Source organism: Alternaria rosae (assembly GCF_020736505.1).
Source record: "Alternaria rosae strain MPI-PUGE-AT-0040 chromosome Unknown BKA58scaffold_6, whole genome shotgun sequence".
Lineage (NCBI taxonomy): Eukaryota > Fungi > Ascomycota > Dothideomycetes > Pleosporales > Pleosporaceae > Alternaria > Alternaria rosae.
In genome coordinates this window covers 1,803,190-1,829,376 of record NW_025763575.1, presented here as the reverse complement: position 1 = coordinate 1,829,376, position 26,187 = coordinate 1,803,190, and the positions used below count along the sequence as shown (strand labels likewise).

Genomic DNA, 26,187 nt, shown 5'->3' with positions numbered 1-26,187 from the left:
TTTGATGAAGCCGTCAACAGCCGCCTTCGCCCCTCGGACTGCCGATAATCGAGTCGCCCTGCCGTCAACCCCAACCCTGACAGCAAAGCTTCCCCGCGCTCTGGTGGGGCCGCTGCCCATTCCGTACCCATCCCATGATAGCAGCAAGAGCGATGGGGCATTCAATCCTCCGACGCACGCCGTCATCGGACTTGTGCGCACCTGCCCTCAAGTCAGCTTGGAGGCACGACAGATAGACCACGCACAGCAGCCAGCATGGTGTAAGCACCGCCTCTGCATGCACGCACGTATAATGTACTGACTGCTGCTAGCTACACAGCGTCCTTTGCCTTCTTCGAGGCGCTCTGGGAGTATGGCGTTAGCCACGTCTTTGTCAACCTTGGGTCCGACCATCCCTCCATCATCGAAGCCATCGTCAAAGGCCAAAACGAGAAGAAAGGCCAATTCCCCAAGATCATAACATGTCCGAACGAGGTAGGTACTTGAGATGCACTTCTATGTGCCCAGAGACTGACGCGTCTAGATGGTCGCCCTTTCCATGGCGGATGGATATGCCAGACTGACAGGCAAGCCCCAATGTGTTATCGTGCACGTCGACGTCGGAACCCAAGGTCTCGGAGCCGCCGTACATAATGCCTCATGTGGACGCGCGCCTGTCCTCATCTTCGCCGGTTTGTCGCCCTTCACCATCGAGGGCGAGATGCGCGGCAGCAGAACGGAATACATCCATTGGATACAAGACGTGCCGGACCAGAAGCAAATTGTCGCACAATACTGCAGGTACACAGGCGAAATCAAGTCGGGCAAGAACGTCAAGCAGATGGTCAATCGGGCTCTCTCGTTTGCCATGAGTGATCCCAAGGGGCCTGTATATCTCTACGGCGCGCGCGAGCCCATGGAAGAGGACTTGACCCCGTACAAGCTCGAGATGGACTTCTGGCATCCTGTCGAGCCCGCTGCACTTCCTCCTAAGGGTGTCAAGACAATTGCTGAGGCCTTGGTGAACGCTCAAGAGCCCCTCATCATCACCGGATACTCGGGGCGAAACCACGATGCCGTGCAAGAGCTCGTGCGTTTAGCAGACAACGTCAAGGGTCTTCGCGTACTAGACACCGGAGGCAGTGACATGTGCTTCCCCGCGAACCACCCAGCCTGGCTCGGCCTGCGATACGGCAACGATCCTGCCATCAAAACGGCCGACGTCATCCTAGTCCTTGACTGTGACGTGCCGTGGATCAACACTCAGTGTCATCCCAAGGACAATGCCAAGATCTTCCATGTCGATGTCGACCCCCTAAAACAACAGATGCCTGTCTTCTACCTAAACGCTACACAACGCTACAGAGCCGATTCTCATACCTCACTAACGCAGCTCAATGAACATTTCGAATCGCAACTCAAGGACAAGATCTCTGCTCAACTCTTTAACCAACGGTGGACCGCGTTACAGGAGTCGCATAAGAAGAAGCTTGATGGCATTGCCGGCGAAGCAAAGGTCGACGATAAAGGCCATTTCAGCACCCCGTACCTTTGTTCTCAACTCAAAAAACTCTGCCCTAATGACACCATCTGGGCCATAGAGGCCGTTACTCAGACCGGCTTTGTTGCGGACCAGATCCAGGCCACGCTTCCTGGCTCATGGATAAACTGCGGTGGTGGCGGACTTGGGTGGTCTGGAGGTGGTGCGCTTGGCGTCAAGCTTGCAACTGACACCGAAGGAAAGAAGCGTTTCGTGTGTCAAATTGTTGGAGACGGTACTTATCTGTTCTCCGTTCCCGGATCGGTATACTGGATCGCGCAGCGCTACAACATTCCCATTCTTACCGTCGTGCTCAACAACAAGGGCTGGAACGCTCCACGACGGTCTATGCTACTGGTACATCCCGATGGAGAGGGATCTAAGGTCAGCAACGAGGAGCTCAATATCAGTTTCGCGCCGACTCCAGACTACTCAGGCATCGCCAAGGCGGCAAGTGGAGGCCAGATATGGGCTGCGCATGCATCCACTGCGGACGAGCTTAGTAGACTGCTACCAGATGCCATTAAGAGCGTCCTCAGTGGGACATCGGCAGTTTTGGATGCGCATCTCGAGGGCCCGGAAGGGAAATATGGGGGCGGTAAGGGTCGTCTGGGGTGAATTGAGCATCGTCCATCCAGCATTTGACAAGCAAGAGGGCCTATGCTACGCTGGAGGGGAAATGATACATAGCAAGAATCCGTGTGCATACATCTGTGTTCCCACGTGTAAGGTCGCCACATCTGCGTGGTGCTGGCTAATCACAGTCAGTCGCCGTAGCCGTTGGAAAGTAGGCCTAATCGCGATGCATATCTTGGATGTATGTCTATAATATCAAAAATTCCGTGAGAATCTGCCGTTCATGGAATCAGACATGCTAAGCCAAGTCTGGGAAGACAATGTAACCCTCCTTTCCCAGCCCCTGGCCATCCTTTATTGACACACAAGGAAGTGCATCGGAGATTTGCCAGAGATGCCGTACTTCGCTGTGCTGCAATTGTCTCACGTCAGCTAGACAGCACCAAGGCGCCGTAAGATTCTCGGTTGACACAGACTTTGAGTTGCAGGGCGCTCTGTGGCCGCGTTATGGCCAAAGCACGAAAGGATGTCGAACAAGAAAGAGGCATCCGCACAATGACGTACGTCGTGGCGTGAGAAAGTAAACACAACATCTGGGCCGCCCGTAGTCGCAGAATCAAGCGGCCGAGCTATACCCGTGCTATCACCCATCATCCGCGATACGATAAAACATTGAAGCTTTCCGGCAAGTCTCAAGCGGGGCGGAAGGGATCGCCGTGGTCGGTGCGGACAAGCTTTAGCAGCCATAGTACCAAGGTTCACGGCACCACCAAAGCTTACGTCAAGTACGTAACCGTCACATTGGACGCAATTACCCATCAGATCGACGAAAGTGCAGGACCAAGCGACGCCGTTATCGTCCACCCCAGCCTCGGAGACTGGGAACAGCAGGTGCGCGCGTGCCAAGACGGTGGAACGGACTAACCTAGCTGGAAGAGGCAGCCGCATATGCACTTTACTTTGATATCTGTCTTGCCTTACGTAGTCGGCATCATGGGTAGGCAACTCAATCTTGATGATGCAGGTCCGGGTTCTCGTTAGCATACTTCAAGGGTCTCCTCTCACCTCCGCTTCCCAAGCTCTTCCTGTTGCCTGCTCATCTGCCTTCCAAAGCTTTGTGGTAAATGATGGCGATCCGAAGCCCTCATCGCGCCTCAATGGCTGTCATTTTGAGCACGATGCTTGAGCTTGCGGCAGCTGCTGTCGTGCGTCGCCAAAGCGCGCCTGTGAATCCATTCGCGCCTATAGACCCCCAGAATTGGGTCAATCCGGATAACATGACTTGGGACGGTACGTCCAAGCATAACTACGCGTATGCAGCAAGTTACTAAAGCTTTCTTCAGATTATGTTGCGCCACCCACGACAAATTGGGCTGACCCAGCACGCAAGGGCAGAGACCGGAACTTCAACATCGCCTTGGTGACCATAGACTACCCCGACTCTCCATTTGTCGTCACTCTGCCGGCTAACTCGGACATCTTCGGTAACCCACAGCCACTTGCCGCTGGCTTGAGCCGTGAAGATGTGCCCAAATTTTATCACGACCTTCTCAACGTACCCAGCGAGCTCAACGAAGGCCACACACTTCACGAATACTGGATGGGCGACTCATTCGGCAAGTACGGAGTGGACTTGACCGTGTTTGGTCCCTATCGCATGCCAGCGCGAAGCTACCAATACGGTATTGACGACGAGGAAGGTGGCTTTAACGAAGGCGCTTGCCCGGAGGGACCGCCATGCTCGGTCGATCTTAGGACCGATGCGCTCGGAGCATGGCGTGCCGATGTTGGGAATGAGACGGCAGACGCGTACGAATTGGCCTTCATCCTCTCGGCCGGCCAAGACGAATCTTCGACATGGCAGGAATTCGGTGAGATGAAATTCCTCTCCAAGGAAGACGTTCCTGAGGAGTTTGGACCACCGGACAACTCTTCCCTCCCAAACTGGGCTAGTACACGTTATGTCGAGTGGTCATCGTGGGCTGCAGCTTCTACGATATGGCCGAACGCCGGTGGCGGCTCTTCAACCCAGGGAGAATCGAGTGGAATGGCTACTTTTGCTCACGAACTGTCGCACTTGCTCGGTATCGGTGATAACTACAATAACCCCTTCAGCGACCCTCCGCGACGAACATACACTGGCCCTTGGAGCATGCTGTCTCGAGGCAGCTTCAATGGACCGGGAGGGCCTCACACGCGCTGGCAAATCCCTCCAGTACAAGGCGCGTCCATGGGATCTCTACACACAATGCGAGACAAGCACCAGATCGGGCTCATCGATACATCTCCGATCTTACAGATCTCCCGTTCAGGCCTTGCCGTCTCTGGCCCAGTCATCGCGCAGATTACCGCTCGCTCTGTCGATCCAGTGGACAGCCTTATGGGATTCAACATTTCCTTTGGCGCTGCGGGCGATCTTGCGCCCCCATGTAATGCGTCCCTCGATGCTCTTTGCGACGGCCGTGGTTACAACAACTACAATGTTGAAGTTGTTCAGCGACTTGGTGCGGACTCTTTCTGCCCAGACTCTGGCGTCATGATTAGCAAGACCAAGAACAGCGATCGTGTGCAGCCGTTCCAATGGACAATTGACGCAAACCCACAGGATGCGCGCCAGATCGACTTCTACCTTCCCAACGGAACCGCAAGATACTGGACCATTGGTGACTACAGGCAACTGGTCGATGCGTTGTTCCACGCTGGTACAAACTCGGGCTCAGAGTATGAGCACATTGATCACGAGAACGGCCTGCATCTGTACATCCTCGACAAGATAACTGACGAAAATGGGGTATTGCGCTACACCGTAGGCGCGGCCTCGACAGCGACCAACGCTACTACGTCTGCTCAACATGGCATTGAACTCGGATCCGGCAAAGTTGTCAGTAACGGAAACGCTACTAGCCCCGCGGATGGCTTATACTGCAGTTTCGAGCTGAAGAACACCGGTAAAGCGGCCTCGCTTGCGACAAACCCTCACCCACAGGATCTGTCCGCCTACCTTGGGTCGGATATATACCGTTTGGAGGCGGAGGTCAAAGGCGCTGGTTGGAAGGTTGCTGTGCCTAATGCGTTAGCTTACGCAAAGGCGGGTAAGCAGAAGACAGTCAATGTTGCTGTTGGTTGCGAAGGATATTGTTCCAAGGAAGCTACAATAACTCTCGTTGCTACGAGTGAAAGCGACAAGTCTGTCACTGGAACGAAGACCTGCAAAGTTCGCTTGTAGATAGTGGAGTAGACTATCAACTTTGCAGTCTCATCCTCCTTATTATATAGCAGCCATTGTCATCCTATGTCAAAACCCTCTGAATGCCAGCGCACCTAGGTCGGCACGTTCCTGCAAGCATGATTAGCAGTGATGCTACTATCACTTTTCGGACAAAGCGGCGTTAACGCAAATGAACGGGGTTAGCGGGCTTACAGACTTAACGGCGTATGGGAGCAGGTTTAGTCGCACTATGCAACAGCCAGATGAAGTAGAAGAGGAGCGCCAAGAGGTACACAAAAAAGGACATTAGAATGTGCGCCCCTTGACTGTGTTGTACCCAACACTATCACCGACTATCTCCGTATCTTAGCCCATCTGAACCCGTAAGACGATTGCATACCGTTTACTTTTGAGCCCCATATCGAATGCTCACAGAGTCAGACAGCAAATCTGCACAGTCGAGCTATACGACACGTACACATGGCTACATCAACAAACCCGCCACGCTTGCTACAGGATGGTAGGCTCAACGACCTAAGAGACGTACCATATTCGACCGAGCCGGAGAAGGAGAAGCAAGCTATGGAACAGAACGGCCCGTTCACTGAAGCGTCCCCAGCTGGCGATAGCAATGGCCAGCTTGACAACTCTGAAGACAATAGTCCCGCTGCTGGAGAAAAAGCTCTCGAGGAGCCGGCGAACACCGTAGAATATCCAAATGGTCTTCACATGTTCTTCATCATGCTCGCGCTCGTGCTCAGCATCACCCTTTGTGCTCTGGACCAGGTATGTTCTGGTGCTACAAGCCTCCTACGCTGACCTATCTTCTGTCAACGTATTCTAGGCCGATAAGCTGAAACTCCCTATACAGACCATTGTTGCGACCGCTATTCCAAAGATTACCGACCGATTCGACAGGATGCAAGACATCTCATGGTACGGTTCGGCGTACTTCTTGACGCTCGGCGCGTTCCAGTCGCAGTGGGGCAAAGTGTTCAAATTCTTTAACCTTAAATACAGCTTCCTGGTGGCGATCCTCATATTCGAATGTGGCAGTCTGGTCAGCGCTGTTGCCCAAAACTCGACTACAGTTATTGTCGGCCGTGCCCTTGCTGGTCTCGGTGCCTCGGGAGTAGCGCCTGGAGTATACACGTTTTCCGCATTTTCCGCCGAGCCTGGAAAGAGGGCCACTTACACCGGGCTCATCGGAATGACATATGGCATCGCCGCTGTCGCTGGACCACTCATTGGTGGAGGGCTTACCGATGGAGCATCTTGGAGATGGTGAGTAAAGATGCTTGCGCTGTTCGTTTTCGTTGCGAGACCGATGTCGTTTACAACTGTAGACCTCTATCGTGACACGAGCTGACTCCATATCAATTATAGGTGCTTCTATATCAACCTTCCAGTTGGGGGTCTGGCAGCTTTGGTCATTTTGATCACCTTCAAGACTCCTGCATCCGTTCCACGTGTACAAGCCACTGCCAAGGAGAAGATTCTGCAGATGGACTTTCCTGGGACTGCGCTTGTGATGGGCGCATCCCTCTGCTTACTTCTAGCTCTCCAGTACGGAGGAGTTACTCATCCGTGGAAGTCCAGTCTCGTCATAGGCTTACTCGTCGGCTTCGGGCTCATGATCATCGCACTGATCATCGTAGAAATCTGGCAAGGTGAGCGCGCTATGCTGACACCACGTCTCATGCGACAAAGGACCATCTGGGTCAGCTCGATATGGGGTTTCTTCTTTGCTGGCGCGTACTTCATCACGCTGTACTATCTGCCCATATATTTTCAGAGCATTGATGGCCAAAGTGCAATTGGCTCTGGTGTTCGCAACTTACCTCTCATAGCTTTGTTCAGCATTTTCACGTTTGCATCTGGGAAAGCCATCTCGAAGACGGGTATCGCCGCTCCATTCCTCGTGGTCAGCTCGGTGATGGTGACCATCTCGGCTGGTCTGTTATATACCCTAGATGTCGGAACATCGACCGGCAAATGGGTCGGCTAACAGATGTTGGCGGGCACTGGATACGGAATGGGCCTCCAGATCCCGCTTATCATTGCGCAGGCTTTCGCCGAACCGAGCGATATTGCTCCTGTGACCGCGATCATTATCTGTAAGTCTCCTTCCGCTTCATTGCCGATGAGGCGGCCGGCTCCCGTTCATTTGTTGTATCTCGAAGCTGATGGTACGTCCCGTAAATAGTCGCGCGATCTATTGGTGCTACATTCATGATCGCAGCCGCACAGTGCGGCTTCGAGAACCAGCTCTTGCAGAAGCTTCGGACAACCACACCAAGTATCAATCGCTCCTTAGTCATATCTACCGGCGCCACAGCCCTGCGTCAAGCTTTTCACGAAGCCGAGCTGAACGGCGTCATCCTCGCATACGCCTGGGGTATCAGGGTTGCGTTCGCAATCACCATCGTATCCTGTGGCATCACTGTCTTCACCAGCTTAGCGACGAGGTGGGACAATACGAACAAGAAGAAAGCTACGATTTGATGTCCCCGCACGAGATGCAAGTCTACGATATCGCAACATCAGGTAAAAAAATCTAAAGGCTAAGAAGTCTATAGTTCTTGGAAGTCGTGGACTAGTATCCTGTTAGAGTCTATCAACTCATGACTTATGCTATCACTAGGCTTTACAGCGTCAAGTTGGGTTGCTATCTACGCAGCTCCGAAAGAATCTAAAATTACAGCGATTCGACTACGCATTATCTTTCATGCCACATATACACCGCCCTGAATATTGCCCAAGTCTGCGCAGCTGACACTGCTAAACTTCCTGCGGCTGGGACCAACGCCGTGACCCCAGAGATCACCGCTGCCCAGAACGTATACCAGGTATTGGAATCTCTCTGATCCTTCCACAGGGCGTCGAACCCTTTCGGCTTCTGCTTTTCTAGATGCTCAATCAGTATCTTGATACGAGGAGCTAGTGCTGGGTATAACTGGTACGACACTTGGTGTGTAACGCCAAGGCTTTCTTCTTCATCGTCCGAGTCGTCCTCGTACAGCTCGCTTATCTGTCCACCCTCCGCAATCTCTGTACGCTCGTTATTAAAAGGCCTAAGCTGTAGAAGACAGTCGATAGGTAGCTTGCACTTCCTGCCAATACCATCTTTGAGAAGCGAGCGGATAGTCCCGTACGGCTCCTTGGGTCGCGGCATTTTGAAATGGAGCAACGTAGCCAAGGCATTCAAAGCTTTCCCTAGCCATACAAACAAGCCTTTCACTGAAGTCTTTGTTGGTACTTGCTGCTGCTGGGCGCTTTGAAGAGGAGCAAGCCACCAGGGCAGCGGAAGGTCGTAGTATGCCTCTCTACGTGACGAGCTAGATGCCAGTTCATGAAAGATCCATAAGTACGACCTGAGTATTTGCTTTCGATATGACATTGATAATCGTGACATGCTAGGCTGGCCGATCTTTGCATGATCAAGTTTACAATCGAAGAGATCACAGTACATCCTGACGAAATTAGAAGACGCCCCTCATGGTGCAACAATGACAACTTACTGGAACATGGAGTTTTGGCGGATGTGTGACGCAAACCAGAAAATGTAAACAGTCAAGGTTGATGCGTTGAGAGTCAAGTGCTCGTGAAGGTCTTCGGTCCATTCTATTTTCAAACCCCCAACGCCAACTAGAAGATTCAATCTGAGATGCCTTGGGTTAAAAACCTCTGCGTCTGTTGGTCCGAAATAACAATAAGGTATCAGATTGTCCTCTGGGCGCAACGCTAGCGTTGCTAGCTCAGATAGTCGCAGTGATAGCAGAAATTCGACTTCGTCCACGTAGTCCACGTCATCAAGTTCTGTTTCCGACCAGATCTTCTGGGTGAGCTTAACCTGGAGCCCCCGAATATTTGATCTCTCGCTTTTGAAGAATGTGTTGAGGAGTTAAGTACATGCGAGGACATACAGAACATGTTCCATATACTTGATCTTGTCTGGCGACTGGGGTTCAACTAGAATGCGTTTCCTGTAAAGGCAATGGAGAACCTGGCCTACCGTGATAAGCTTCCATGGCTGGAACCTTGGATACACCCATTCACCAGCCAGCTGGTTTTCGAACTCTGTAATCGTGTCCATAATTTCAACAAGGCAAGTCAATAAGTCTTCCGGCTTGCAGTAGGCAAAAAATGACCAGGCTTTTGGCATATCCTTGTTTTCTCGGGTCCATCCGAAATCCAGTAACGTTCCACGCGGCCAACAATCCCAACAAGCGTGAAACCTTAGCTCTGGATCCCCAGTGCAACTCATCAGTCTCTCTTGCACCAAGGGCATGAAAGTCATGACGGCATCTCAGTCTCGAAACATAGAGTGCCATGACGATGCTCTGACCTCGTCGCACAACACCGCCAAGTCGTCGAAGCTGATCGGATTGCGATGCGCAGCCAGACTGTGATCCACCCGTACGAGATGCAGCCGGATGATGTAGCGAGTATCGCTGAAGTGAAACTCGTTGAAATACGTTATCTGAGCATCTGGAAGTGTAAGGAAGATGACTAGAATCGATCAAAGAGACTTGGAGTTATCCAGGAAGCATCGTTTCGAGTCTCTGTATCGCTTGATTTCTTCTCCCGTCAAATAGTCGCCCTCTTGAAGGGGAATCTTAGAAGGGCCTTGTTCGAACAGCAGGCCTCAGTCAACCTTACAAAAACTATAGAGAATTTTATACTTTTTGTAAATATAGAGAGCAAAAGCAGCGTTAGCAGCTTACTTAGCTGTACGTTATATTACGTAGGCTTATTAACGTACTCTACAGGCGACCTAATTATATAGGCAACTGTTTGTTACATAGAGTTAGGCTATACTTCTCTAACCTTAGTCTGTACTAAGGCGAGGTAGACTAAAGTAGTAGTCTATAGAGTTTGTCTAGCAATTTATATAGAAAAGAGTTATTATAGAATAACTAGTTAATAATTTATATAAGAGATAAACTATTTAAGTTAACTATAATAAGTATAATAATAAGATCTTATACACTTTTATACTTATTATAATCTATTTCTACTACTCTATCTTTCTCAACTTAGTACAAGTTCTAAAATAGCGTTGCTATTCTATAATACTCTACTATCTTAAATAGCTAGCCTTAGTAAAATATAATATTACGTAACTCTTAGCCTTAAAATAATTATTACCTTCTATTAGAGGCTCTAGTTAGCTTTTAACTTCTTGCCTTTACTATAGAGAAAATTTGTCTTTCTTACTTATAATATTATTTTCTCTCTTAGGCGTATTATTATAATACTTTAGATTATTATTTTTCTATACTACGCGTTAAGGCATTACCTATATATAAGGTTAGTAGGCCTTAAGTTATTATAGCTAACTCTTTCTACTTCTAGCGTCTCTAACTATTCCTAAAGTTTAATTTCTTATTATACTTATCTCTAGAATATAACTTCTAAGTGTTGTGCTCGCACTAACTATATAAAAGAGTAGAGTCTAGAGATACTCTTCTACTATAAGTATTATAAGAAGAAGAACTATTATTATTTTATAGATACTATAACTAGCTACTATACTTATTATGTTTTTATACAGGCTAGGTATAGTCTATTTATTTTTAAGAAGAAGTATTAAAGATATTTTAAAATTACGCGTTTAAAAGCTTAGCTAGCTTAGAGTAAACTAGAACTCTTAGAGGCTAAGGCGTAAGAATAAATATTTACAAATTAAGATCTTACTATCTTAGTTCTCTAAGATTATGCAAAAGAGTAAGCTAAGAAGAATTCTACCTCTATTATAGACTTTCTAACAACTAAACTATTACTACCTATATTATTAACTAACTTAGACTAGTTATAGACTAACGCTTCTTTTAATTCTTTTTTTAATTATTTTTAGTCTCTTAAGAGTCTAGTTCTTACTTTTTTAAGTAATTCTAGTAGTATTTAAGTATTAGTAACTTATAGTTTTTTAAGCCTTCTTTTAGTGTCTAAATATTCTAACTATTAGGCTATTCTTACTACTTAACTAAATACTTTTACTTATAACTAATTTTTTTTTAGGTCTCTAATCTCTTTTAACTTATATCTACTATCTTTAAGCTCTATATCTATTACTAGCTTAGTATCTAGAAGTACTAGTTCTAGAAGCTTTTAATATAAGATAGAGTAGATACGTATACCTAATAATAGTTAGATTTTTAATTTACTATACTTGTTTTCTCTAGAGTTTTAAATAGTCCTATTTAGAAGTTATCTAGTTTTCTACTTAGCTACTAAGATTTTAAGTTCTATTATAATTAAAAAACTTTATTTCTCTTCTTAAAAGTTAGTCTTTTAATACTTTGTTTAGTTACTACTCTAGAAATTCCTAAGATTTCTATAAGTAATATTTTAGTTTAATTTTTTATATAGTTCTTATATAAGATAGGCTTTACCTTCTACGTCTACTATTATACTTTCTATATTCTTTAGATCTTTATAAGTAACTAGCTTATATCTATAGTTTACGTAGTCTAGTAAGTACTTTATAGTTACTTATCTTATAAAATTATAAGCTAATTAAACTATTAGTAAGAGTTTAACTTATTTATCTTATAGCTTATTAGCGTATATTCTTAGATGCTATCCTAGTATCTAGTTTAATTATTATATCTAGGTATCTATTTTAGAATAGAAGCTAGTTAATAGCTTCTTCTTTCTCTTTAGTTTTACTAGAAATGTTGTCTAGTACTTAGACATAAACAGCTTATCTCTATCTATTATTAAATCTTCTAGTATACTATACTCTAGCATTAGTGCTCTAAAGACTTTGTACGCGTAATCTTTAACTATAACAGTTTCTTTTATAGATATAAACTTTACTTATTTAATTAATGTTAGAGCTAGAGAGACCTAATTAGTTTAGTTAGAAATAAGTGTATTAATTAGATAACTACTAAAAAGAACTTAGAATAAAATCCTCTACTATATATCTACTTACTAAGCAATTACGTAGCTTAGATTGTTATAATTAGGTAAAAAGACTAGAAGTCTATGGATTTCTACTCTAATATACTCTCTAGAACAGTAAGATTTATTAATTTATTCTAATTAAATTAATCTAGTTATATTTACTATACTTACTTTACTTCTCTAAGGCCTAGATTACAAAGCCTAAAGTAGTATAGTAAATTAAAGTTAAATTACAATCTAATCTTTCTTAATACTAATAGAAGTAAGAGATTAGTTATTTAATTAGAGCCTAATTAGCTAGAAATTAGTCTTAGTAAGTAAGAAATTAGCTTATAATTCTAGAGAATATAAGTAAGAGTCTTATATTTTTACGTTCTTTAGTAGTAAGACCTAGTTCTTTTACCTACCTCTTAATTTTTTTAAGTAAAGTTTACTACTTATCTCTATTATTACTACCTTAATAGTAATCTAGTAATTATAGTATATATTAAAGTACTTAGACTATAATTAAAGACTTTTATTAAGAATAATAGTACTCTTAATTCTTCTCTTTTTAATTATACTATATAATTCTCTAGTATAGTAATTAAAAGTATTAAGTTTCTAGTCTAGCTCTTTAAGCTATCTATCTAGTCTTTCTACTTTACTTACTTACCTACTATACTTAAGCTCTTGCGCGCTTAAGCCTCTAGCTACCTTACTTTACCTCTACTTTCTTTAAGCCTTTTTTCTAATCTTCTTTTAGTAAGTTTCTTACTCTTCTAATTAACTTACTTACTAATATATTATTATAGTTTTATCCTAACTCTCTTATTAGTAATTGCTTACGTAGTAAGCGTTAGCACTATAATAGTAATAAGTACTATAAGCGTACTACGTAACTTATTATTTAAGATTCTATTACTTAGGTAGGCTATAAGTATAATAAATATGCCTTCTCTGAATATAATAAAGAGCTGAATTGCTAACTCTTTAAGGCTACTTATCTACTAGAGAGTTAGTTAAGAGTAGAGATAGTTATAAGTAATTACTTTTATAATTTTTAAAGTCTTCTATATAGGTCTTTACCTTATTAATTTCTTAGCTATACTAATACTTCTTTACTAGCTTAGAGAATTACTACTTAAGGTATAGAGTCTAATAGTAAGTATAAGAGAGAAAAGTAGCTCTATAAGAATAATAAGCGCTATTACTAGTTTTTACGCGCTAAGAGTAAAGTATAAATAAGAAAGATAAGCTCTAGCTCTACTCTTTAAGTTAAGCCTTCTAAGCTTATTAGCTTTAATAGTAAGTAGTATAAAGAGCTATAGTTTCTACTACTTTATTATTTATTATATAAAATTAAGAATTATTAGTAGTTAGTTACTCTAAGTAAGAGTAGTAGTTACTGTAAGTAGCTATCTAATCTACTTATTACACTTACTAAAGTTATTAGTACTCTACTTAATTCTTCTTATTCTTATAATAAGTAGTGTAAGAGCTATATTAAGTATTTACTTTATAATTTTTAGCTCTATTATTACTACTATAAGTGTCTTAGCTTATTAGGTAAGTATACTAAGTATAATACTTATCTATATAATCTACTTAACACTAATCTATCTACTAAGTATAATTAGCTACGTAAGCGCTTTAGCTATATAAGTTTAATAATCTTTATTATTTTAATTTTTTAGCTAACTTTTTAATAGAAGTAGTATTCTACTAAGGCTACTAAAGTTAAGAGTAAGTTAATTACTAAGATTCTTATATATTATAAGAAGAGCTTAAGTTCTTTTAAGAAGAAAACCTACTTCTCTAAGCTAACGCTATTACTTACTTATAAGCTTAACTTTATTAGCGCTATATACTTTAGCTTACTTAATATAGGTTCTCTACGCTATACTTATTTATTACTTTTCTCTACTTCTTACTTAATTATTCTACGCGCCTTTAAGAGCTTACTCTTTAGTACTAGATTAAGTAGCTATACTAGGTATTAGCACGCGTATAAAAAGGCTAAAAGTAAGTATAAGTATTATAAGCTTAAGCTTAGCATTTATAATTTTTATATACGTAAAAATTAGCTCTACTATAAAATTAAGAAGACTTAGAATAAGAAGTAGAGAAAGTTCTAATTTAGAGTTTAAAGTTCTATAGTTTAGTTACTAATTATAGTTTCTTATTCTTCTTACTTAATTCTCTACAACTAGCTACCTCTTATAGTAATTAAGAGCTAGCTTGAGATTAGTAATTTCTATATAGTAGTAATAAATAAGTTCTTCTCTCTTTTCTCTAGGCCTAAGAGACAGAGCCGAAAGTGTACTTGTTTTAAAATTACGTGATTACGCAATAACGTAGTACTATGTTACTTAATAGCAAACTTAAAAATCTCTAATATAAGTATAGATTTGCGCCTTATTATAATACTTATACCTACACTACTACTACTACTACTACTAATATAATAATTACTACGCGCGTAATTATAACGCGCTAACTACTTTATATTTAATATATATAACTAATAGTTATCTAGGTTATTAATTAGTAGTAGCACTAATACTAGCTCTATGCAATTGCGCAGTACTAAAAGAAAACCTAGTAAGTCTATTACTAGTATAAAGCCTAACCTAAGACAGCTATAAGATACCTATTATAGTTAAGTGTTAATATAGAGTAGGGCAACAAAACGTAGTTAGGTAACTTATTATAATATTCTTAATATAGGTGTATTTTCTAAACACCTTATACTTACTATATATAGCTATAAAAATTAATAAAACTCTATCTATAACATTTACTATAGATCTAGTGCATTAATAATATAATTATAAGTAGTAATAGTAATAAAGGCTTTTTATAAACTTAGAGGTAGACTTAGAGATGTACGTAGTTAAGCTATAAAGCTATATTCTCTTTGTAAAGAAATTAATGTAGAAATACGCTTTTAAAATAATATAGGTGCTAATAGTAATTATAGATAAGCTCTTATTAGTAGAAGAGCTAGAAGTTAGAACGTAGTATAATGTTAAACAGGAGCCTTTCTATTAACCTTAGAAGTAGGTAGGTTAGAGACAGCTTTAAACTATAGTACTACTACGTAGATAAACTATAGGTTTAAGATAATATTATACTATAGTGCTATAAGTTTAGAAGTATTTTATATAGTTAAAATATACTTTAGAGAATAGCTACCTTATATAGTATTTATATATAAGGTCTATATACTTAAAGAATACTTTTCTTTATTCTATATTTTTCTTAATACCTCTATACACTTTAAAATATCTATAAATATCTACTAATATATTTATTAACTACTAAGAAAATATAGTATAGATTAACTTCTCTTTTATACTTATAATAGAGGCCTCTATCTTTAAGAATACTTAGGCTATTAGTATAATAAAATATATAACTATAGTAAAGCTTACTACTTATAGAAGTAGCTTATTTAACTTTTTAGTTCTTACTAGAAACTCTAAAATAGTAAACTTAAAGGCCTTAGCTATATAAATAGAGCTAGTAAAGAGCTTCTAATATAATAGTATTAGAATTATAGTAGTAATTAACTTAGACTAAAGACACTTTATAAGCTTATATATTATAGCTGTATAGTGTCTAGTCTATATAGACCTCTTTTCTCTTACTACGTAGATAATTATAGAAGAATAGTTTAGTTAACTTTTAATACTAGATAAGAAACTAGCTAGTTTAGTAGTTATACTAGTAACCTAAGAGAAGCTTAAGTTTATTAAGATTATATATAATAATATTTCTATTAGCTAGAAGTAGGTAGCGCTTTACTAGCTCTAGAAGGCACTAGAATTGTAGTATAGTATTAGGCTATACTAATAAACGCGCAATAAAGAGCGGGGTAGGTAATTAGAATAATAGAGAATAGCATAATATAGCTACTAATATAGCTAGGCTTATAGATAATTACGTATAGAATATAGGTTGCTAGTAATCTTATAGATATCTTATAGGTGTCTTAGGTTAGGCTTTATACTAGCAATAGGCTTGCTATTACTAGGTTTTCTTTTAGTGTTGCGCAATTGCATAGAGCTAGTATTAGTGCTACTACTAATTAATAACCTAGATAACTATTAGTTATATATATTAAATATAAAGTAGTTAGCGCGTTGTAATTACGCGCGTAGTAATTATTGTGTTAGTAGTAGTAGTAGTAGTAGTAGTATAGGTGTAAGTATTATAATAAGGCGCAAATCTATACTTACATTAGAGATTTTTAAGTTTACTATTAGATAACATAGTACTACGTTATTGCGTGATTACGTTATTACGTAATAATTATATAATTTCAAAACAAGTACACTATAGGCCTTGTTCTTTAGGTCTAGAGGGGATATAATACCTATAAAATTACTAGTAACCTATATTCTATACGCAATTATTTATAAGCCTAGCTATATTAGCTATATTATACTATTCTCTATTATTTTAATTACTTACTCTACTCTTTATTACGTGTTTATTAGTATAGTCTAATACTATACTATTTTTCTAGTGCCTTCTAGAGCTAGTAAAGTACTACTTACTTTTAGCTAATAGAAATATTATTACGCGTAATCTTAATAAACTTAAGCTCTTTTTAGGTTACTAGTATAACTACTAAACTAGCTAGTTTCTTATCTAGTGTTAAAAGTTAACTAAACTATTCTTCTATAATTATCTATATAGTAAAAGAAAAAAAATCTATATAAGCTAGATACTATATAGCTATAATATATAAGTCTATAAGGCGTTTTTAGTTTAAGTTAATTACTACTATAATTCTAATACTATTATATTAGAAGCTCTTTACTAGCTCTATTTATATAGCTAAGGCCTTTAAGTCTACTATTTTAGAGTTTTTAGTAAAGACTAAAAAGTTAAATAAGCTACTTTTATAAGTAGTAAGCTCTACTATAGTTATATATTCTATTATACTAATAGCTTAAGTATTTTTAAAAATAGAGGCCTCTATTATAAGTATAAAAGAGAAGTTAATCTATACTATATATTCTTAGTAGTTAATAGATATATTAGTAGATATTTAAAGATATTTTAAAGTATATAGAGGTATTAAGAAAAATATAGAATAAAGAGAAGTATTCTTTAAGTGTATAGACCTTATATATAAATACTATATAAGGTAGCTATTCTCTAAACTATATTTTAACTACGCAAAATACCTCTAGACTTATAGTACTATAGTACAACGTTGTCTTAAACCTATAGTTTACCTACGTAGTACTATAGTTTAAAGCTATCTCTAACCTACCTACTTCTAAAATTAATAGAAAGGCTTCTATTTAATATTAGTCTATTAATACGCTCGCTCTTCTTATTAGCGTAATCTAATTATTGTTTTAAAAGCTTATTTCTACGTTAATTTCTTTAAAGAGAGAATATAGCTCTATAGCTTAACTATATACACCTCTAAGTCTATCTCTAAGTCTATAAGAAGCATCTATTACTATTACTACCTATAATTATATTATTAATGTACTAGATCTATAGTAAACGTTATAGATAGAGTTTTATTAATTTCTATAGCTATATATAGTAAGTATAAGGTGTTTAGAAAATGTAAATACATTAAGAACATTATAATAAGTTACCTAACTGCGTTTTGTTGCCCTGCTCTGCATTAACACTCTACTATAATAAGTCTACTTCTAAGTCTATAAAAAGCCTCTATTACTATTACTACTTATAATTATATTATTAATGTACTAGATCTATAGTAAACGTTATAGATAGAGTTTTATTAATTTCTATAGCTATATATAGTAAGTATAAGGTGTTTAGAAAATATACCTACATTAAGAACATTATAATAAGTTACCTAACTACGTTTTATTGCTCTGCTCTGCATTAACACTCTACTGTAATAAGTTCTTCTCTCTATCTACTTCTTAATAATTAAGTATTCTAAATCCTATAGATTAAGTAGCTATTAAAACTTCTAAAACTATTATTAGATAAGCGTCTTTATTAATCTATTAGCTTTTATAATGACTATTTCTAAGTACTTAACTTAGAATAATCCTTTAGTATATTCTTACTATAGCTATATATTCTAGATATCTATATACCTAAGCTAAGTAGTTATCTATTTATTTATTTTTATAACTAGCCTAATTATCTACTAATTATTATACTAAATAGTCTATAGGTCTCTAAGATTAAGTGTAAGCTTATAGAAGAAACGCTAGAAAGCTATTTCTTTCTTTATTATATACTTAAGAGTAAGAAGCTTAGCTTTAGTAGTTAATATAGTTACTATATTTTAATAGGCTACTTTCTAAAAGATTATTCTTTTTTATAGTATAGTAATATATCTATAAGAATTTAGCAAGTCTCTAGATTATTAGTAAAGAATACGTTTCTAGTAATTATTAGATCTAGACTATTATAGTTACTATACTATATTATATTATAGTAAGTTTAGTATAAGTATAAAATTACTTACTTTATAGCCTTAAGATACTTATAACTTAGATTTTCCCCCCCTAGGCCTAAGGGACAGAGCCTATAGTGTACTTGTTTTAAAATTACGTAATCATTACGTAATAACGTAATTACGCAATAACGCAGTACTACATTAGACTCTAAAAGCAAACTTAAAAAATCTCTAACGCAAGCCTAGATTTGTAACTTACAACTTTACGCTGTGTTCTATAATTACTACTAACACAATAGTTACTACGCGCGCAATTGCAACACGCTAACTATTTTATATTTATTACACATTACTAAAAGTTATCTAGGTTATTAATTAGCAGCACTAATACCTACTCTATGCGATTGCGCAATACTAAAAGAAATCCTAGCAAGTCTACCTGCACTAGTATAAAGCCTCTAAGATAACCTAAGACACCTATATAATTACTAGCAACTTATATTCTATGCGCAATTATTTATAAGCCTAGCTATATTTGTAGTAGCTATATTGCGTAACTACTATAGCTACTATCTACATTTACTATTATCTACCTATCTATTCTCTATCTATGCCTATAAGTCTCTTAGTTCTTTACTATAGCTATAAAAATAATAGAATACTACGCTTAAGATTATATATTATGTAGATATAGTAAAGAACTTTTAGTTTCTACCTTTTATAAAAGTTTTCTAGAGTAATCTTAATAAAGTCTTTCTTCTAGGCTATTATTAGAACTTATATGTTAAGAAGTTTCTTTTTAAGATACTAAAGTTACTATAGCTATACCTTTATAAAGGCTTACTTAGTAGCTAAGAGGTCTAACCTCTATTTTATAAGTACTGTGCCTACTAAGAAGATAATAACTACTAAAATAGCGTTGCTGTGTAGCTTGTCTAGAAATTCCTTATTATTAACGTTAAAGTTAGTGCTATAAGTATAGCTAATCTAGCTACTAGTGTACTTTAGCCTAACTCTTTTATTAAGAATAACCTTCTCTAGTATATTACTTAAACTATAGTAGTAGTTATTTACTATTTTTTAAGTAGTAAGCTATAACCTACGCTTAGAGTACATGCGCTTAAGTATTAGACGTAACTTATAGTTTATATTAATTATATTATTATTATTCTTAGAATTAGTATTAGAATTAGAATTAAAGATATAGAATAAAGAGAAGTATCTCTAGCGTAAGAGAGGGGTTTTATACTCTTATAGCTACGCTCTTCTAACCCTAAACTAGACTCTTGCGGAAATCTCTACACTTATAGCACTATTGTTTAATACTATCTTTAACTATAGTTAACTTACGCAGTAGTACTATAGTTTAACTTAATCTTTAACTGTAGTTTACTTATAAAGCAGCACTACTACTATAGTTTAACGCTACCTCTACTATATTTGCCCACTAAGTCCTATAGCTAATAGAAAGGCTTCTATTTAACATTATGCCGCGTTTCTATACCTAGCCCTTCTACTAATAAGAGCTGCCTATTATTACTGTTAGCACCTACTTTAACATTTCTATAGCCCTACAGACCTATAGCTTGCCTATTACTACCTCTAAGCCTACTTCTAAGTCTACTAGAAACGTCTCTATTACTATTGCGCCTATAAGCACGTTATTATTAAAGTATTAGATCTACAGCAAATGTTACTAAGAGAGAGTTTTATTAATACTTATAGCTATATATAGTAAATATAAGGTGTTTAGGAAATATACCTATATTAAGATTACTACATAGAGTTACTAACTGCGTTTTGTTACTCTACTCTGCATTAACACTCTACTGTAATAACTTAGATTTATAAGAAAATAAAATAGCTTTAAAGTTAAGTATAAAATATCCAGTTAGAGTATAATTACTATATATAATACTAATCTAACTATTTCTTAGTAAGCCTTAATTTACGCCTTAGTTACTTCTCTAGTATTTTTAGTTAGCTCTCCTAATAGTAAAGGTATAAAAAAGAACAATCTATCTTCTAGATTAAACTTCTTAAGTATCTTATCTATATACGTATTATAAATTAGTATAATATTCTTTAGCTATTAGTCTCTAATTATTTATATATCTAGAATCTATTTTATATTATCTTAATCTTAGATCTTATACTTTTTAGTAATCTCTACCTAGAGATTCTTTACTTATTATTCTATACTCTTATAATAGAGTAGAAAGATATTATTAACGTAGAAGAGTACTAGAATTCTTTAATTATAATTAAAGAAGAGATATAGCTCTTCTTAAGAGGCTATTATACTAATAGCTCTTAGCGTACTAGAGAACTTCTTATACTATAATAGTAGAGAGTCTTTTAATCTATATAGTACGTAATTAAGTTTTATATCTAACTCTAGCTTCTTAAAGCTATCTAGTATCTTATAGACTACTAGGTTCTTTACTATAATTATCATGTTTAGAAACGCTTTTATAATATTATATTACTTAATCTCTAGATTATCTTAAGTAGTAATTATTATTATAGCGTAGAATAACTTAGCTACTAGAGTAACTATATAGGTTTTTTAATTAAGTTCTTCTTCTATAAATTTTTATAAACTATAATTCTAGTCTTATATTTAAGAAGATAACTATTCTAATTAAACTTATAAGTCTATACTAATTTTAATAGAAGAAGGCAATTCCTAGCTTAAGCTCTTAGAATCTTAGTCTAAGTTTCTTTTTTACTTAGCTAATTAATCTCTCTCTTAGAGGCGTCTTTAAAGAGTACACTTATTAGATATTAGATTAAATATTTATATATTCTAGAAAGCTCTTAAAGACTATTATAGTATTAGTAAGTACTAAGCGTGTTTATCTTATACTTACTAGGTATAGTAAATATAATTAGTATATTTATAGTCTTATAGCTTACTTAATTATTCTAGTTTTTATAAAAACTAGAAAGGTAGGTCTTATAGAAATTAGTTTAGGCTTAATCTTCTTTTAAGCCTATAATTAACATATTAATACTACTTACGCTTCTACTCTCTATTTAATTATTAGGCTACTTAGACTTCTTACCTTTATAAGTTTATTATAATAGAAGATAGTTATTTATAGAGAGATCTTTCTAAGGCGCTTAGCCTATAAGTTTTCTACTATATCTTATCTAGTAAGAGAATTTAGCTATTAGCTATTTATTCCCTTAAGCCTTGCTTAAAGATTTAGCTATCTTCTTTAGCAGCTAGCTTTTTTTTCTCTTTAGCGCTCACTCTTATTAAGTAGGTTTTTTATCTATTTCTATAAATCTAGAGTCTAATACTATAGGCTTAATAGCTAGCGATGAATTAATTAATTTAATAAAGAGCTCTCTACCTCTAGACTCTAGTAAGTTAGCTCTCTTAAGTATATATACTACTCTTTAACTACTAGTAACTTTATAATTTCTTTTATCACTTATTTCTAAACTTCCTAGCTTAGGCGTAGGTTCTAAAGTAGTAATTCTAGTATAGAGTAGCTAATTAGAGAATATTTCTAATAGAACATAAGCTTTATATTCTATCTTCTCTACTATTTATAATTTATAATTCTTATTAATAAGTAGGCTATCTATATTACTTAGATCTATAATAATATTTTTTCTAAAATCTTACTTAGTAGCCTATAACTTCTCTCAAGTTACTATTCAATTAATAGATAAGATTTTTAATTTTTTTAAAGAATTGATAATTTTACTATTAAAGAGTACCTTAATCTACTTAATTACTTACTTCTTAGTTAGCTTCTCTTTCGATCTTTCTTTATAGAACTTGCGCTTATTAAAGATTATATACTAAGTTATTATAGTAAAGTGTTAATACAGAGTAGAGTAACAAAATATAATTAGTAACTCTATATAGTAATCTTAATATAGGTGTATTTTCTAAATACCTTATATTTACTATATATAGTAATAAGTATTAATAAAACTCTATTTTAGTAATATTTACTATAAATATAGTACTTTAATAATAATATACTTATAGGCGTAATAGTAATAAAGGCGTTTCTAGTAGACTTAGAAGTAGGCTTAGAGGTAGTAATAAGTAAGCTATAGGTTTAAAAAGCTATATAAATATTAAGATATTTTCTATCTAGAAGTTAATATAGAAATAAGCTTTCTGAGCTATAGAGGTAGATACTAATAGTAATAATAAGTAACTCTTATTAGTAAGAGAGCTAGAAATAAAAACATAGTATATTATTAAATAGAAGCCTTTCTATTAGCTATAGAACTTAGTAGGCAACTATAGTAAAGGTAGTATTAAACTATAGTAGTACTACTTTAAGAGTAAACTATAGTGCTACTTAAGTTAACTATAGTTAAAGATTAAGTTAAACTATAGTGCTACGTAAGTTAACTATAGTTAAAGATAGTATTAAACTATAGTACTATAAGTATAGAGATTTCTATAAAAGTTTAGTTTAGAGTTAGAAGAGCGTAGCTATAAGAGTATAAAACCTCTCTCTTGCGCTAGAGATACTTCTCTTTATTCTATATCTTTAATTCTAATTCTAATACTAATTCTAAGAATAATAATATAATTAATATAAACTATATGTTATATCTAATACTTAAGCGAATATACTTTAAGTATAAATTATAGACTACTACTTAAAAAATAGTAAATAACTATTACTATAGTCTAAGTAATATACTAGATAAGGTTATTCTTAATAGAAGAGTTAGTCTAAAGTACGCTAGTAGCTTAATTAGCTATACTTATAGTACTAACTTTAATATTAATAATAATAAATTTCTAGATAAGCTATCTAGTAATACTATATTAGTAGTTATTATCTTCTTAGTAGGCGTAGTACTTATAAAATAGAGGTTAGACTTTTTAGCTACTAAGTAGACTATTATAAAAGTATAGCTCTAGCAACTCTAGTATCTTAAGAAGAAACTTCTTAATATATAAGTTCTAATAATAGCTTAAAAAAAACTTTATTAAGATTACTCTAGAAAACTTTTATAAAAAGTAGAAGCTAAAAGTTCTTTACTATATTTATATAATATATAATCTTAAGCGTAGTATTCTATTATTTTTATAGCTATAGTAAAGAACTTAGAAACTTATAGGCATAGATAGAGAATAGATAGATAGATAATAGTAAATATAGATAGTAGCTATAGTAGGTATATATTATAGTTACTATTATAGCTAGGCTTATAAGTAATTACGTATAGAATATAAATTACTTGTAATCTTAAAAGTATTAGTAAGCATCTTTAGTTAGGCTTTATACTAGTACAAGTAGACTTACTTAGTTTCTTTTTAGTATTACTTAATTATATAAGGCTAGTATTAGTGCTAGTAGCTAATAATCTAAAAGACTATTAGTAATTTAGAATAAATATAGAGCGCGTTATAACAATTACATATATAAAAATAGTTATCTTAGTAATTATAGAATATAGCGTAAAGTTATAAGGCGCAAATGTAGGCTTACGTTAAAGATTTTTAAGTTTACTATTTAGTCTAATATAGTAACGCGTTATTACGTAATTCTAAAAAAAGTACACTATAGACCTCGTCTCTTAGGCCTAGAGAGGTAAAATAGACTTTACAATAGGCGTAATATTAACTAGAGTAGTAGTTATAGTAGTAGAGTATTAAGCATAGCTAAAGATAGTTTAGTAGAGTAATTAGAAGTAGGTTATAGCTATCTAGAGTATTAACGTAATAGAGTAGGTACTTCTACTCTTTATTATCTTTACTAGTAAGTACTACATCTCTACCTAATATAAAGAAGAAGACCTACTATAGATTTAGATTATTAGAGTCTCTAAAAATAGCTAGATAATAAATAAGCTTAGTATTAAGTAGCTAGAGTACTTTAATAAGTATATAAAAGAAAAAGTTATTAGTAGCTATTACCTACTAGGTATTAATAGCTATAAGAGCTATAACTTTATTAATTTCTACTAGCTTAATAAGAAGAAGAAGATAATTACTCTTTATATACCTGCGTACTCTTTATACTTATTATAGCTACTTAATGTTAGGTATTTTGCGTTACTAAAGAAGACGTATAGGTGCTAAGCTAAGAAGCTAATATATAATAAGATTACTTATATTACTAAAATAGAGTTCTTGCTATACTTTATTACTACTTATAACGCCTTTATTATAAAGAGTAAGATTCTAGAAGACTTCTAAGGCGCTAGCTTACTTCTATTTAATTTAGAGGCTATAGTATTAACATCTAATATCTACCTATATACTCTACTATTACTTACTATTAAGAATAGTCTTTTATAGTTATAGACTCTAAGTAATACTCTAGAATTAGAGTCTTAAACAAAGCTAGGTCTTAAGAGGTTTTAGAGATATATATATAGTTTACTAATCTTAATAGTTAAGACTATTAAAAAGCTTACAAAGAGAGTGGAGATAATAGCGCACTCTCTAGTATTAATAACTACGCGCAACGCTAAGCTTAAAGTAGTTAATAAAGTAGCTACGCAATATAAATTATATAAAAGAAAGCGTATATAAACAAAAAGAACTCTTATAATTAGTAAAGAACTTTAACTAACAACTCTAAAAGAGCTTAGAGCGTAAAGTAATAAAAAGAAATTTAAAAAGAGAGCGCGTGCTAAGATAGACAAATTATCTTAAAGACGCTATAGACGCTATAGTAAGGTAGAATATAACTTACGCACATACAAGTAAGATGTAGTAGATGTTTCTAATTAATTTAGTTTACTATAAATACTAATTACTATTCTAAATAGTATTATATAGTTATATATATTTATAATTTTAGTTAGGTCTTAGTAAAAAGATTCTACTCGCTTAAAGGTTCTTCTCGCTTATTATCTACGTTTTAAGAAGTAGAAAGAATAGAATATTAGGCTAGTATTCTATTAAAAATTCTCTTTAATTAGCTACTCTACACTAGGATTACTACTTTAGAACCTACGCCTAAGTAAGAAAGTTAAGAGATAAGTAATTAAAGAAATTATAGAGTTACTAGTAGTTAAAAAGTAGTATCTATACCTAAGAGAGCTATTTTACTAGAGCTTAGAGGTAAGAAGCTCTCTATTAGATTAATTAATCTATCTTTAGCTATTTAGTCTATAGTATTAGATTCTAGATCTATAAAAAAAAATAAAAGACTTACTTAAAAAACGTAAAAGTAAAAGAGAAAGAGAGGCTAGCTAGAAAAGAAGATAGCTAGATCTTTAAGTAAGGCATAAAAGAAGTATTAGCTAATAGCTAAATATTCTTTATAGATAAGATATAGTAGATAACTTATAAGCTAGGCGTCTAAGTAAGATTACTCTATAAATAACTATCTTCTATTATAATAGTCTTAAAAAAGCGTAGAGCTAAAGTAGCTAAATAGATAAATAAAAAGTTAAAGCGTAAGTAGTATTATTACATTAATTATAGGCTTTAGAGAAGAATAAGCCTAGGCTTATTTCTATAAGACCTACCTTTCTAGTTATTACAAAGACTAAAATAATAAAGTAATAGAGCTAAAGAGACTTTATTAGTTTAGTTAAAAAAAGTGTATTAATTAAATAACTACTAAAGAG

The 26,187-nt window shown here is 35.7% G+C and overlaps 6 protein-coding genes across 6 annotated transcripts; 4 read left to right on the top strand and 2 right to left on the bottom strand.

Annotated features, from left to right (window-relative positions):
• Nucleotides 1–93: 93 nt before the first annotated feature.
• Nucleotides 94–2,330, top strand: BKA58DRAFT_197707 (thiamine pyrophosphate enzyme, N-terminal TPP binding domain-containing protein). The gene is made up of 3 exons (XM_046165758.1): nt 94–260; nt 312–474; nt 524–2,330. The coding sequence occupies exons 1-3, from the start codon at nt 256–258 to the stop codon at nt 2,135–2,137; spliced, it is 1,782 nt and encodes a 593-aa protein (XP_046024489.1). The 5' UTR covers nt 94–255; the 3' UTR covers nt 2,138–2,330.
• Nucleotides 2,257–3,387, bottom strand: BKA58DRAFT_197696 (uncharacterized protein). The gene is made up of 2 exons (XM_046165755.1): nt 2,572–3,387; nt 2,257–2,507 (listed from the first exon to the last, which is right to left on the bottom strand). The coding sequence occupies exons 1-2, from the start codon at nt 3,137–3,139 to the stop codon at nt 2,377–2,379; spliced, it is 699 nt and encodes a 232-aa protein (XP_046024488.1). The 5' UTR covers nt 3,140–3,387; the 3' UTR covers nt 2,257–2,376.
• BKA58DRAFT_197709 (uncharacterized protein) lies at nt 2,955–5,392 on the top strand. Its single transcript, XM_046165759.1, has 2 exons — nt 2,955–3,385; nt 3,439–5,392. Exons 1-2 carry the CDS (start codon nt 3,220–3,222, stop codon nt 5,319–5,321), a joined length of 2,049 nt encoding a protein of 682 aa, XP_046024487.1. The 5' UTR covers nt 2,955–3,219; the 3' UTR covers nt 5,322–5,392.
• Nucleotides 5,393–5,885: 493 nt separating this feature from the next.
• BKA58DRAFT_430210 (major facilitator superfamily domain-containing protein) lies at nt 5,886–7,973 on the top strand (the record flags this gene model as incomplete). Its single annotated transcript, XM_046173057.1, has 5 exons — nt 5,886–6,089; nt 6,175–6,587; nt 6,690–7,278; nt 7,315–7,420; nt 7,510–7,973. The coding sequence occupies 5 exons, from the start codon at nt 5,886–5,888 to the stop codon at nt 7,806–7,808; spliced, it is 1,611 nt and encodes a 536-aa protein (XP_046024486.1). The 3' UTR covers nt 7,809–7,973.
• A 15-nt stretch (nt 7,974–7,988) lies between these two features.
• BKA58DRAFT_459455 (uncharacterized protein) lies at nt 7,989–9,603 on the bottom strand (the record flags this gene model as incomplete). Its single annotated transcript, XM_046174716.1, has 3 exons — nt 7,989–8,776; nt 8,825–9,184; nt 9,230–9,603. 3 exons carry the CDS (start codon nt 9,601–9,603, stop codon nt 8,023–8,025), a joined length of 1,488 nt encoding a protein of 495 aa, XP_046024485.1. The 3' UTR covers nt 7,989–8,022.
• Nucleotides 9,604–12,299: 2,696 nt separating this feature from the next.
• BKA58DRAFT_402942 (uncharacterized protein) lies at nt 12,300–14,437 on the top strand (the record flags this gene model as incomplete). Its single annotated transcript, XM_046171751.1, has 13 exons — nt 12,300–12,332; nt 12,797–12,800; nt 12,941–12,962; nt 13,013–13,049; nt 13,353–13,361; nt 13,476–13,505; nt 13,577–13,607; nt 13,654–13,691; nt 13,730–13,766; nt 13,838–13,841; nt 13,910–13,943; nt 14,201–14,222; nt 14,424–14,437. The coding sequence occupies 13 exons, from the start codon at nt 12,300–12,302 to the stop codon at nt 14,435–14,437; spliced, it is 315 nt and encodes a 104-aa protein (XP_046024484.1).
• Nucleotides 14,438–26,187: the final 11,750 nt, after the last annotated feature.